Source organism: Perca flavescens, chromosome 18 (genome assembly GCF_004354835.1).
Source record: "Perca flavescens isolate YP-PL-M2 chromosome 18, PFLA_1.0, whole genome shotgun sequence".
Lineage (NCBI taxonomy): Eukaryota > Metazoa > Chordata > Actinopteri > Perciformes > Percidae > Perca > Perca flavescens.
Window position 1 is genome coordinate 13126663 of NC_041348.1, and position 14806 is coordinate 13141468.

General features: G+C 42.8%; 1 protein-coding gene across 1 annotated transcript; it reads left to right on the plus strand.

Annotated features, from left to right (window-relative positions):
* Window positions 1-357: 357 nt before the first annotated feature.
* LOC114572721 (bromo adjacent homology domain-containing 1 protein) lies at window positions 358-14111 on the plus strand. Its single transcript, XM_028604441.1, has 7 exons — window positions 358-388; window positions 6230-8014; window positions 8799-9157; window positions 9466-9625; window positions 9759-9838; window positions 11046-11137; window positions 11798-14111. The coding sequence occupies exons 2-7, from the start codon at window positions 6250-6252 to the stop codon at window positions 11985-11987; spliced, it is 2646 nt and encodes an 881-aa protein (XP_028460242.1). The 5' UTR covers window positions 358-388; window positions 6230-6249; the 3' UTR covers window positions 11988-14111.
* The last annotated feature ends 695 nt before the right edge of the window (window positions 14112-14806 follow it).

A 14806-nucleotide genomic window follows, 5' to 3' on the forward strand; every position in this document is an offset into this window, starting at 1 on the left:
TACGGAGCGGAGCTCTGCCATCGCACCAGTCCGGCGGCTTCTCCCCCCCACTCCCCCCTTCACACACACACACACACACACACACACACACACACACACACCCCCACCACCTCCTTTACCCGCAGATTTGTTCGACGGTTCCCGACTGCCAGGAGGAAGTGTGTCGGCGACCCGTAAGTTACCAGCTCGATTTTTTTGTGCTGCTATTTCGCCCTGAATGTTTGAAGTTGTTCCGACTGCCGAGCCGTCCAGAGGGGAGCGCAGAACCCATTTTTCGCTTCGTGCACCAGAAGCGATACACAGGGCTGCTGCTACGTGCCATATATCCTCCCAGGTCTCAACTCGGGCTGGGATCACAACAGCCACCGTGTCGGTAATAAGGAATCCGGTTAGTAAATGTGATCTACAGGGGTGACTGCCCTTTATTTCGTGTGTGTGTATGTGTGTGTGTGTGTGTGTGTTGTGTGTATTCGGGTAGCCCCCCCCTTCCCTCTCCAGCCCATATTTAGAGCCTGGCTGGCTACTTCAGATGGGCAAGCTACGTCAAGCTGTACTGTATCCCATCCTACTGTATTGCTTGGCCACTGTAGGCTATATGTACTATACGCATGTAGTATAAATGTACATATGCATTAGGGTATATATATATATATATACGTGTTTGCAAACCTTCCTCGACATCTTAGCGGATGGTATTTGTAGATCAAGCTCAAGATCTGCGGTGCAAGTATTTGAAGAAAACAAGGCAACAAATAAAAGAAGACAATGACCTAATGTTTGAGATTCTTGTAGTATTTCATCTCTTCTTGATAAACGTCAACATGCCAGCGCCTCGTGTTGTAGCTGCCCGTCACAGCTGTGACATGGAAAATGTAAAATAAGAGCCTTCTCAATCCGATCCAGTGGACTGCGTTACCCAGCTGGTTTATTTATTTTGGATGCGTTTTGCCGGTGTTGTGTCTCTACCTGGGAAGTTGAAGAAAGGAGGAACATTTAAAAACCAAGTGGATGAGGTGTTAATTACAGGTGTAATATTGTCTGATGAGGTTCTGACTGTATTGCATGCACAACCAGTGTTAAGTGATCTGGAGCAGAGTTGGAGTTGTTTTTTCGGCCAGGTGAATTGCATGTTGCTTGTCTGTTGGATAATGTAGTGCTTTAGAACACCTTGCCACAAAGCCAGTTCTACATCTGACTTGTTATCATTACGTAATGGATTTTCTTCAGTATATTATGTTTGCCATCTGTTTATTATTTTGAGATATTGAGGGGAGGGGTATTTCAGTTTTTAACTTAAGTCATGGTGAGGGCCCAAAGAAAACACTGGCACTGTGGTGGGCCTTGTTTATTTTTTAACTTCCGTACAGTCCCTTAGAGAAGAGAGTTTATAACACACTATAGTGTAGTTGTAAACCGATATAAAGACTTTTTTAAGTGATTATGAATGTCTTTTCTTTAAATAAATAGAATTACCATAAGTTATAGTTTGACACCTGCTTCACATGTTAATAAACCTACCATATTATAGGGATCAACCTACATTTTAAAACCCTTTAGTTGTTGTTCATTATAAACAATTTTAAATCCTACTCTAAAACATATTTTATCACGCTGAAAATGGGACCTAAAGTAAAGGGAAACCTTCACAGGCAATGTATTCAAACCTACTGAGGACCTATAGTTTGGGATCCACTTTGCTTAATATGTTAAAACTGTGTTATTACACCTCTATATATTCATGTAATATTCCTAAAGTGACAACATTTTTCTGGGACATTCTTTTCTATGTCTGATGCTTTCTAGCATTATTATTGTGTGGCAGTTTGTGATCTCTTATTACTGCTGTATTGTTATAATATGGAATTTAGAATTGAACGTTTGTCCTCACTGGTAACTTCCTGTGATATTTGTGACATTAGGTGCTTTGTCTGCTTTGTCCTGGGTTGTATTGTATTTCTTTTTTAATGGACCATTGTGATATAAATATTTCAAGCATGGTTATAGTTGAATTTGGAGGCTAGAGCATGAAACATTTATAGTTTGTTTTAATGGTTGCTTTAGCGGAACCTGCAATTCCACAAAGATCAATGTGTACACAAAGATCAATGGAGTAGATAATCGTTGAATTTCATTAGTCAGTTGTTAGTCAGTCCCGATTCTGTTGAATTATTATTTAAACCCAACTCTGCTGCTGTTTTACACACATCGTCTCCAGAGTCTTGTGAGGTGTCATCATTAAAAAAAAAAAAGCACCGTGGTGCGCCCGGTGTTTGATGCTCTGAAAGTACCTGATGATCTGTTTTCTAACCAATTAGAGACGGAGCGCAAGGTCATTGATCTTCCCGTAAATGTAAGATTACTTCCTGAGGATCACCAGGCCTAACTGTGGTTCAAAGAGCCAAATTGCTGTTCGGCCAGAACGCTCCCACATGAGATAATATCTCACAGGTTATTCCCTCCAGTGTTTCCCCACCTACACTTCTCAGCAGTGACCCGCAACTGCTGCTGGAAAATGATCTTTGTGGTTTAAAAAAAAGAAATCATGATAAAAAAGCTTGGTATCAGAGTTATTGGTTAGTTATGTGAGAGTTGCTTTAAACAAACATACAGTCATACAGACTGCATACAGACTTTGATTATTGAGGTAATTAAAATCATCCATCTGTCAGATTCTGGGACAGATTTAAAAAAAAAAACATTTTTTCTGGAATTCTTAAATTTTTTCTATGAAGTGAAACACATCTGAGTTTTGTCATTCTGGTATTGAATGTCAGTATTAGCGGGCAAGGTCATGCTGCGAAACGGATTACATCTTGAGAAGCACAGCCGAGACTCCGTCCTAAGTCAGGGCTAAGACGATGAGCGACTGCACACTACCCGATGTTGTCATTCATTAGCGTGCTCTCAGAAATTCTTACAAAGTAGAGCTGCATGATATGAGAAAAATGTGTGATATGCATAACGCTGTTGAATATCGCGATAACGATATTACTTGCTTTCTGCTGCTAAAATAAAATAATTTTAAAGAAACGAAAGGAAATCATTTTTCCAACATTCTTTTATTGAACTAATTAAACATTTAAATCAACATAAAAGGCACCACTAAAAAAAAGTGACCGTTACATTTTAAAATCTAGTTTTCTACCGATATTCTCTTTCAACTAACACAAAAAAATCAAGTATTTTTGTGACATGTTGCAGCCTTTCGCAATGGGTTTGTTGCGCAAGTTGATATCGTGCTTGATGAAAAAACAATTTATTGTGCAGCCCTGTTACTTTTTTTGTTTCAAGGTATTAAAGCGTTTTGTTACATTTAAATCATGAGTGTTTTCAGAGGAGGAGGATGATAAAGAAAAATGTTATTCTGTTATTTCCTTAGGGAAACGCTATAGAAATGGGAGTTGTAGTTCAAAAAGTTGTACTTAATTTTCATTAACCCTGGAGCTACACTCGTATTGGTTGCGACCGGGATCACTCTGCTGTTTCAGTCTTGGACCACCTTCACACTGAACAAGCACAGTCAGGCAAAATCAAACATGTGTGAAAAATCTTGTTGATATGAGTCGTCAGTTAGGCCTAAATCTCCGGTCTTGAATGAGTTTAGACTACAGAGGAATCTGCATCAAGCATCGGGCCCCTCAGAGCCTCACACAGCCATGCTAGTCTGAACAGAAGCCCTGGCCTGTAATTCTTGTAGCACAGCTCCATACAGAATTAAAAGGCTTACTGTGATGTGACGTGGGATGATTTTTTTTCTTCTTCCTGGTGATAAACTGATAGCTATGCCATTACTATGATATAAAGCTTGTTACGGTAGAGAGGGGCCACAGAATTCGGTCAAACCAAAGTCAAATCCCAGCAGACACGTACAAGCTAGTCTTGAGCTAAAAAGACTCATTTCATTTATTTACTCACAAGTTTGTTGTAAAAAAGCACCTGTATAAACATCATATGCTCTCAAGAATCTATGTAATTTTGTTTATTAGAAAAAAAAATAATTTAGTGTGCAGTTCCTCTTTAAGAGCAGGTTTCATTAACTGATTTATAGCTAATTATGGAGAGTAATGGGGTAGGACAAGAAGCTCATGTGAGTTGGTTAACAAAAGGAAAGTTGAATGTTGGAAAATGTATTTGCTGTAGGAAGTTTTTCTTTGTAGTGCGGATTCTACGGTGTGTACAGTTTTAAATTGCAAGTTTACCCAGCTTATTAGGCAGACAATAACTCTTTGGACCTTTTTAGACATTGATTTTCAACAATAATTTCTCCTGGTTAAGCATATAGCTGGCTTGTTTATGTGTCTTATTTTACTTAGTTCAGATTAGTATTGTAGCGAGGCCCTTTTTTAACATTTTCCTTTCAGATTACAGTTTTTTTTTATTGCTAAACGACAGTGGGCACAACTGGAGTCACATGTGCAAAACTCTAACTACAGTCTGCACAGCAGCAGTTCATGTGGACCAAACTCTACTTGGTTTTTTCATTGCTTGAACACAGTTTTCAAAACTCTACACACTTATCCCATGACTTTAACCACAACGTGCACAACACTGTAGATTTACAGCACTTTGTTCAAATGCTAACACACTGTTGTCAAAACTGTGAACCACACATTCAAAACAGAATAGATTTCAGTCTGGTGCCTATCAAACACTGCTGATTGCAATTTTAGCTGAAAGCCTAAGTAGGTGTCTTATTTTAGACTAGTTAGTGAACATATATGGTATTTATATAGAGAAAGCTCAGAAAGCCTTTTATTGTACACAAACACCAAATAAGAATGAAACAATTATACACTGTACCGTTTGAGAGAAACAGGTAAAAGATCAAAGATACCAATATGTCCAGGTAAGATGTCTGAGGTTATGTACACAGCTATAAAAAAAGTGAAAAACACTATATCTTTACAATAGTAAAACTGTGTTCTTACTGTTTTTCAGAAAGTAATGGCGGTGAAAGCAATGGAAACACCACATTCATTTTTATTTAGAGATAATGAAGACATCCAATGTGATGAAGAAAACTTGCCACATGATGCTGGAGAGAGGCAGAATTAGTCACACTATTCTTTGGTACTGTTACGTATGTACCTTTAGTTTTTTTCCCCAGTAATTCCATAAATTACTAGAGACAAAATACTTTATTGAAGAAGACTGCTGATTTTCATTCCTTCTTTTTTACATTATGTAAAAATTGGTATGATATACGATCTATATTTTTTCCTTAAATAAACTATTGAGTAGTGTCAAGTCACTCAAATTGTTCAAACTGTAAAGATGAGAAAGTTTGTAATTTCTGTATTGGTGTTTGATGCTAGTGTTTTTACCCTCAGTGTGTTCTGAGTGACAGTGTGTGTTATCTCAGTGAGGCTTGTGCATAGTGTTTGGCTGCACTGAGCCTGTTTTGCAGGTGATGTGAACTGTTTAGCTCAGGTGACTGTTGGTAGTGCAGACTGTAGTTAGAGTTTTGCACCTGTGACTCCAGTTGTGCCCACTGTCGTTTAGCAATCGGAAAAAACTGTAAACATTTCAGACTAAACAATTTGGCTTTAACAACCTGTTATTTGCATGCTGTGCACACTAGGTGATAAGGCAGTGAATGAATGACAGAGTGCATGAGTTCTTCTATGCTACATAAACAAACACAAACCCGTTATAATGAGAGGATCTCGAACGGGGATACAATGGCTGAGAGCTCGCCTTATGATCAGATCAGTTCAGTCTGATCACAAAACCATTCAGCTGAACTGATTCATTCTTTATGTATTGCATCAGAGGCTGTCGTTGTGTTTGTATCCAAACTGCAAGACTTATGTAAGACAGTCTATCTTTGCTGTGCTCGTGTCTCGTTGGTACTTGCTTTCATTTTCTTTGTGCCTCAGTGCTTTCCACAGCACAAAAGCCCTTCCAGCTTTGTCTAGTTTTAAGTCATAACAATAGAAACATGTTTGAAGTCATGTTACTGGTCCCTACTTAGTCCAAAATGCACCTTTTACCACTCCCTGAGTGTCCTGCCCTGACCATCAATCCTGTCGTCTTCTGTGTGACAAAATGTTCACCGTGTTTAGGGCTGAACCAGCTCTCTATGGGTCCAATTAATAGCTTGGTTTGTAAGTAACTTGAACTAACTGTACAGATCACTGGTTATTCTGTGGATTGTGAACATTGTAAGCACATGGTGAAACTAAGAAAAACTTGAGATTTTGACCACTTGTCGGTCTCTTATCTCTAGGCCCCGCGGAGAAGCATGTGATGACTCAAGCAAGGCAGAAGGGTTCCCTCAAGCAGAACGACGGCAGCGCTGAGTCGTGGGACAGCTCTCCTCTTTGGCCACATGGTGGCACTATGGGCGACGCCTGGCCTGAGCGCTCACTTCGATTCGGGAGGACAAAGAAGATAAGTGAGATCGTCAAACAAAGGAAGGTCATGGCCAAGACGGCGAATGACAAAAGAGGGAGGACAGAAAAATCAGATCAGAACAGAAAACTTGACCGAAGGCGTGACAAGAAACGGCACAGGAAGTCCTATCCTTTGCGCGGTAGGGCTGGGAGTTCAGATGGGGAGGGACTCAGCTGTCATGTCCTCCTTACCCGATTGGAGGAAAGCATCCGTGCACAGGAGAGTTCTAAAGAAAGGGTGCGAAAGGATGCACGCCGACATTTATCTCTCAAACCCAAACCCAAAAAAGGGAAAAGCAGTAAACGGAAAGAGGCTGAGTCATTACCAAAAACCAAATTAAAGTCAAACAGCCCAGGTCATGGTGAGTGTATTCATGTCCCACAACCTCGCAAGCGCAGACTGGCCTCTCTCAATGCTGAGGCAGTGAACAGTCTACTGCTTGAAAGAGCTACTGACCCTCAGGCGGCAGCTAAACAGGCCAGGAGACAGGAAGAGCCCACGAATGGAGGGATATCCCTGGATACAAATCCAACCAGGAGTGGTGTCCCTGTAGGTCTGAAGGCCACGCAAGGAAACATCAGTAAAGCCTCCAAATCTCACAAAGTGTGCCAAAACTCAAAGCGGGTCAAGAAGGCCAAAGCCAACCGAGCAGAGAGCGGGGGGATGAGTCAGGAGAGTCTGGATGCCCCCGCCCCCAGAAGATTGGCTGGACTCAACGCTGCAGCCCTGCTGAAGTTAACTAGCGTGTCTGCTACCAGTAAACAGAGAGTAAAGGCTGCACCCGCGGCTACTGTCACATCAGACTGCAAGGCTCCTGCTGCCGTCTCCACCCCGAAACAGCACTCCAGGGTCAAACTCAAACACAAGGGGCAGTCACAAAAGCTGAAGGGGAAAAAGGTCCCTCCTCTGCACAGTGGCTGCACGGCCTGCAAGAAGAAGGCAGACTTTGAACCCAAAGTGGAGTGGGAGACGGGCAGCTGCACCCATCGACTGACCAAGCCCGGCTACCAGTCCCGCAGCATGCTAGGGTACCCCTTAAAGCAAGTGAAGGAAGAGCAGCTGGAGACCGAACTGAGCCCATACTACTGCTGTCCCCCAGAGGGCTCAGTGGAATACTGCCACAGCCTGGCCTTCTTTCTGGGCCAGCAGCCCTACGGAGAATCGGACGATCAGCCACTTAACTCAGCCATGACCCCCGTGAAGCGCGAGTGCCTCGTAACCTCACCGTCCCTGACCCATTCCCACCCGCACACAGCTCTGACCCTCAGCCCGCACCCTTGCCTCTGCACGGCCGACCACTGCTTCTCCAGCTACTACGTTCACATCGCCCACCCGCCACACACTGGAACCACGTCAGCAAGCCTGGCCTCGCAACCTCTGAACTTTGCCCCCTCCAGTTTGTGCCCTAATCGGACGGCCGGCTCCAAGCTGCTGGGTCCACGGGTGTCCCACAGCTCGGGGATGGCCCACCCCGCCTACTGCAACTCGGTGGCTTCGCCCTGTTACAGTGACGCCTGTGGGATCAGCGGCTACACCTACAGAGCCATGCCTCCTGTCACCAGCAGGGGTTGTTCGTTCAGCACAGGATGCACTGGATGCACACACAGCATCAAAACAGGTGAGTGGACAATGGGGACAGTGTCGATCACTGACGGTTACTGAATGAAGTTAACGAAGCAAATAGTCAATATGACGTTAGACAACTATCACTGAGCCTGTCAAAACAACCTGGTCATTTAGCGTTTTCAATAAGATCTGGAGCAGGTTGAGCATTTGACCCCACTGAGGCCAAGTTCATTATATTATGTCACTTCTTTGATTCGTCATCTTAAGCCCTCTTTTGTATAGCTGTTATTGTTGAAAGAAACCCATATCCCAATGTTATCGAGGTATTGAAGAGCCCTTTGTTGTTAAATGTTTGCCTCAGGCTACTTGTGTGGCCCAACGTGTGAACATTTCTGTTTTCTTTGTTGTCTTTTTTTTGTTGGTAAGAGCTTTGAAAGAGTCCATAGCTTGAGGCTCTGACTTAGATATTCCTTGATAAGGAGCTCTTGGCTCATATGTAATATTTTCCGTAACAATTGTTTTATATATAGTTGGACTGATAAATAAGATAAAAGAAGCAGGTTGTTTTTAAGCTGATTAACAGGGAAACCATGCAATTTGCTAATTTTATGAAACTTTTGCTTAACAGCAGCACCTGCGACATACAGTTTGCTAACATTAGCTACTATTAGCTACTTGTCATACCACACCAAGTAAGGCCGGAGTGTATTAAAGTGATCAAAAGGGTGATTTATTGCTTATTATCTGTAAGAGAAAGTTCAAAAGTGACACAGTCTAGCTTTAAGTGCAAATTGGATCTTTTTTTAAGTGATACATTTCACCCTTTACTTTTCCAGAGGGTTACTCCTCCTCTCAGGGTGACCACAGCCCCTCCCTTCTGGTTCCCCCATCCCTGCCCATCTCCAGCTGCCCTCTCTCCAGCGTGCCCACTTCCACCCAGACTAAACCCCATCTGCTGACCCCCCTGTCGGTGCGAGACCAACCCCAGGCCCGGCTAAAGCTGGCCACGGAATGCCCACAGAGTACCGAACCCTCCAACGGCTCGCTGTCAATGGGCCGCACACGGCTGCCCCAGAAACAGCCGTCGCCCTTGCCAAGCCTCAGCAGCACCAAACAAAAGCGAGTCAGCCGCAGACGTGCCACCAACGGCTGGCGGCCTGTTGGAATGCCCACGGAGAGGGAGGTCTTTATTGCGGTAGGTTATCTGTGAGTGCGTCTCTGAGTAGGAAAGATGAGCAAGAGATTAGAGAGCTTTTTGTCCGGTTGTCTCTCTAGTGAGGCTTTTTCTCTTGCACTCTACTACCTGATAATACCTGCTAGGAGAAACCGTAGCATCCATGCAGCTGCCCAGCAGACAGAAGAAGAAGAAGAAAAAAATCTGCTCTAGGGGGAAAAGATAATTGTGTTTTGACCACACAGCTTTGTGTGACAGATTACTTTTTGTCTTCATAATGAGAATTATATCTGTCCTTGTCGGTGTGCATGTGTATGTGTCTGTCTCAGGGAGAGGATGAAACAGCCCTGCGGCAGTGTTATGAAGGAGTGGAGAGGGACGGTGAAGTGATACATGTCAGAGACACTGTTCTGCTACGATCGGGCCCCAGGAAGAAATCCCTCCCATATGTTGCCAAGATATCATCGCTGTGGGAGGACCCCAAAACAGGTAAAGGAGATGAGAAGGACAAATCATGGATAGATATGGCGGATGGACGAAGGTACATACTGTATGGCCAAGATTGTTTACCTGTGTGTGTGTGTGTGTGTGTGTGTGTGTGGGTCTCAATCTGCCTCCTCAGGAGAGCTGATGATGAGTCTTTTCTGGTACTACCGACCTGAGCACACACAGGGAGGCCGAGATCCCAGCACACACTGTGAGGTGAGGCTCGATTAAATGTTGCCCAGTGGTGAAATGACAGTTTTTCAGGAAAACAGCTACACACTGAACAAACTGTCCCCCATTAAAAACAAATCACTTTGATGTGAAGATGTGTATGATAAATGGAAGAGTATTTGACATTCACATCAACCTAAAATGAAAAAAACAAAACAAAAAATTGTTTTATTGAACATACAATTATTTAATTAGTACCGTCCCATTGTTTATGTTCATTATTAATAACTAAGTGAATCACATAAATGCATACAAACAAAATTTAAAGCATTTACATAAAAGTGTGATATTTCACACTCCAATGCGTTTCTAAAAACTCATGCTCATTGTTATGAAAATGTTTTTTCATCCCGCTTTTCTTCACAATAACAGATTTTTTTTTTTAAATGCTCTTTTTATTTCATTCAAGCAGTTTTAAGTGTTGCATGAGTGTATGAAACATGGCAATGTGAAATAAAAACAAAACTGCTGAAATTAAATTAAAAAAAGGACCTGCAATAAACATTTACATTGTGAATAGAAGAAGCTGGACGGGAAACGAGCTGACCTTTGACAATTTATTTGATTATTTCACATTGTGTAGGATTATTACATATTTTGACTGTCTTGTGCTTCCACATTATAGGTCATACTTTGATATGATGTGTTTGAATGTGCAAGGAAAGAATTTTGTGATTATCAATTATTCCTTCATCATAAGTAAGTGACCGTGCATAACGAGGTGTCCTGACATACAGTACGTGAGAAAATGATGTGGAAGGAGGAGGAGGTGAACAAACAGTCGCTGCTGCAGGAGACCTTATTATCTCTCCCTCAGCAGCCCTGGAACAGTTGAAAGTTGGGCACCACTTAGTGTAACCACAATGCCAAATGATGATATCTCTGCCACCTCAGCCTTGCACAAACAAAGGGTACGAGAGGACAGCAATTTCACTGTTAGAAAGTGAAACCCTACTCATGTTTCTATTCACAGCGGATGTCTACAGCATGCGTTGAGTAGAGCAGGGGTTGGTGTGTGTGTGTGTGTGTGTTGGAAACGCAGAAGCACAGTCCTATTGCACATGAACAATTACGGCCTCCTCTGTGCTCACTTTAGAAAAGTGTTTATTTCTTGTTATTTCTTCAGCGCTCAGCCAGCACTATAGGAGACACTTGTGTTGATGTGACATTGTACACCCACTGTTGGTTTCAGAATGAGATTTTCGCCTCTCGGCATCAGGATGAAAATAGTGTGGCCTGCATAGAAGACAGATGCTACGTTCTCCCACTAGCCCAGTACTGTAGGTGAGTACACAAACAAACAGGAATACACTCCGGCATTAGACGTTAGCAGAAAGTTTTACTTTCTTTTTTTTTTTTTTTTAAGGTTTGAGTTTTTTTTTTCCTTTTTCCATTTACACCTCAGCTTCTGCGATAGGTGGAAGCCTGTTTTTCTGAATTTTTTAACACTGCAACTGTTAATGAATCGCGGGAACACAACAAACATTTGAATAGACATGGGCGGCTGTGGCTCAGTGGTAGAGCGGTTGCCTGCCAATCGGAAGGTTGGTGGTTCGATCCTTGGCCAAGATGGCCCTGCAGTCCCATGTCGAAGTGTCCTTGGGCAAGACACTGAACCCCGAGTTACCCCCGATGCTGTGCATCGCAGTGTAAATGCGCGTGAATGATTATCTGATGAGCTGAAGTGGCACTTTGTACGCCAGCCTCGGCCACAGTGTATGAACGTGTGTGAATGGTGAATGGTTCCTGTACAATGTTAAAGCACTTTGAGTAGTCGTTGAGATTAGAAAAGCACTATATAAGAACAGTCCATTTGCAAATTTACATTCAGAAGCTCGTTATATTCAAATAAAAGCGCAGCATGATGATACATTTTGATTTGTGCTTGATTAGTAGATAGTAGGGCCGAGTTTTCATTCTTTTTTTATTTATTTTATTTTTTAGATTTTGTGCCTTGGTGAAGCGGCGTGCCGAAGGCGCCCCACCTGGCAGCGCCAGCATGGTGCCCTGCTGCCCCGACTTCGCCCCCCCTTCCCACCGCTGTGTGCCCACAGACGTCGACCCCGAGCTGGTGTATCTCTGCCGGCACGTCTACGACTTCCGCTTTGGACGCATCCTGAAGAACCTGCAGTAGAGGGCAGAAGAGGCGTCGCACCCATGAATTAATCATAACATAGCTCCCCCCCTTCTGGGATGGGCAGGGAGGGGGGTTGCTGAAGGACTGAACACCCCTGTCTTTTCTGCTGGGGACGGTCATGATCAGAGGGAAGGGGGACAATGGGGTGGGTCTGGTTTTTGGAGAGGGACAGATGAAGCAAAAAGTGTTGGACACATTATGAAGCACACATCCCTTTAGCTGACTACAGAGGGGTTCCAATGTGATGGATGCATTCATCTCAGTCAGAGCACCAATATCTCCTGGTTTGGAAGAGCGAGGATGGGAGAATTCATTCATCAGCTTGGATTTTTCCACTTCCACAACTCTCTGAGGTTACGTGTGTGTGTGTATGTGTGTGTGTGTGTGTGTATACCCCACCCCCTCGCCTGCCAGGAATGCTGAACACCAGGCTAAACTGGGCTACTGTCAGGACCGCGTTTCTCCCAAAGCATCTTAGCACAACAATCATGTTTGTTCCATTTGTAAGCCAATGACTCGGAATGGACCGGCGCTAAGGTGCTTCCGGGGGAACACAAGCCTGCACCGTCAGCTCAATGTTAGCGGTGTTCAACCAGCCGGGGTGAAGGTGCAGCTAATTGAGAGTGTTGTCTTATTTCTCCTGATTTGAGTTTGTCTCAGTTGTGTGTGTGTGTGTGTGTGTGAGTTGTGTGTGGAAGAGAGAGCCAGTGTTGTCAGTGTGGTTAAATGGATCAATGTCGGTATGTGTGATGGTTTTCTTTAGGAGGCTTTCAGGCAATCAAACCAAACAAGCAGCTTTAAAGGAAGCGGAGTTCTCTTCGCCCGTTCCTTTCTTTCTGTGTGCCACAGCGCACTGACACTTACAGAAACCTTTTCATCTCGAGTGATGCTTTGCGCAAACTGAAATACTGTACCTAAACGGGGTTTGTGAGAAAGATTTTTCCTCGCCAAACTCGATTCCAGAGCAGGGCTTTGCAAAAATGGCTCTAATAGTGAAAACACACACCTTTTCAAACTTTCATCTCAGCCTCAGTCCTGGCTTGAAGAAGCCTTGTTCTAGAGAGGCTCTTCTAACGGTCCAGTAGAGAGAGCCCTTACTGAGGAGTTGAGACACTCCTGAGCCCTGTGAAGGTTAACAAAACGAGGGACATCGGTCATTGTTTTCTGTTTGTTTTTCCGCATTATTTTTCACCTTAGCTGTTCCCTGTGACTTGCCTTATGACTTGCAGGTAGAGCTTTAGGCAGCTAGTCTCACCACATACTGTACAGCTAGGAAGTGGTAGAACTGTACTGTAAAAAAGATTGACAGACAGCTACGACACGGTCTCTGGACAAAATGCACCGGTTCAGGGCTGCAACTAATGATTATTTTCATTATTGTTTAATCGTTTTGTCAATGATTTTCATTATCATTTAATCGTTTTGTCAATGAAGTGTCACAAAATAGTGAAATTGCCCTGTATAATTTCCCACAGCCCAAAGTGACTCCAAGATATTCAGTTAACCAACTTGTATGACAAAGAAAAGCATCAAATTCCTCACATTTAACAAGCCAGGACCAACCAAATTTTTGCTCAAGAATGACTTAAATGATTATCCAATTACCAAAAGTAGTTGCAGATTAATTTCCAGTCGATCGGCTGATCGATTAATCGACTCATTGTCGCAGCTCTAAACCGGTCAGAAACACAGTGCACTTCTCATGTCTATCTGCTGTGCTCCAGCTGCTCGATGTTTCTATTCTACCCGTTCGAATTCTACATCCACACCAATTATTTCCCTCCTCCCCCCTGAAGATAAACCAAAGGATGTCACACAAGCCAGAGTCCCCCGTCTCCTCCCTCGCACTTCTCCTCCTTGTTAGCACATCTGCCCTCGTCCCCCTTTATTATATTGCACTAATCCATTCCTTCATTACAACAACAAATGTGTTCAACTTTTTTTTTTTTTAAGCTACAAATGTCTTACCTGGGGGACGTGTGTGTGTTTGTGTGTGCGTGTGTGTGTGTGTGTTTATGTGTGTGTGTGTGTGTGTGTGTGTGTGTGTGTGTGTCTATTCTTTCACCAGTAGAGGAGTTGGCCAGCGTGTTTGTCATGTTACCTGATGCACAATCTGTTGAATCCTATGAAAGATATACAGTATATACTGTATATATATATATATATATATATATATATATATATATATATATATATATATATATATATATATATATATATATATTACTAGTCATTCCATTTGATTTTTTAATCAGCTCTGACATACTTATATACAGTATATATACATGTATGTATGTATCTATCTATCCACACTGTTAATGTGATTTGATTTGAAAAAGGCATCTGGATGGAGGCCTGACGCGCTGTGTAGCACCATGTTAGATGTGTATTTGGATTGAAGGGGGAGGGTTTGTGGGTGGGTATGCGTGGGAGGGCGTTCGATACTTAATTGAGTCATGGTGGATTTCAGCCAAACTCATTCATTGCCTTTTAACCTGCAAGTGTTTTACTGAGTAGTGTCGGAGTGTGTGTTCCTTTTTTAAAACACAAAGAGTACCCGATTGCTTTCCTACACTGCAAACGCCCGTTTCTTCAACATTGGATAAGCGGTAAAAAGTTTTCAACACTCTAAAGCCATCTTTAACTTTTTCTCTATTTGAGCAGCATGACTCCTAACCCAAAACTAAATCAAATCCTGATAATTGGGTTTTGTATTTCTATTAACACCCAGATTCTTCAAAGAGGTAATATATATATTCTCCTACTCTACAATATCTCCTTATTAAGAATATTTTATTATGTCGATTTCCTAAGAT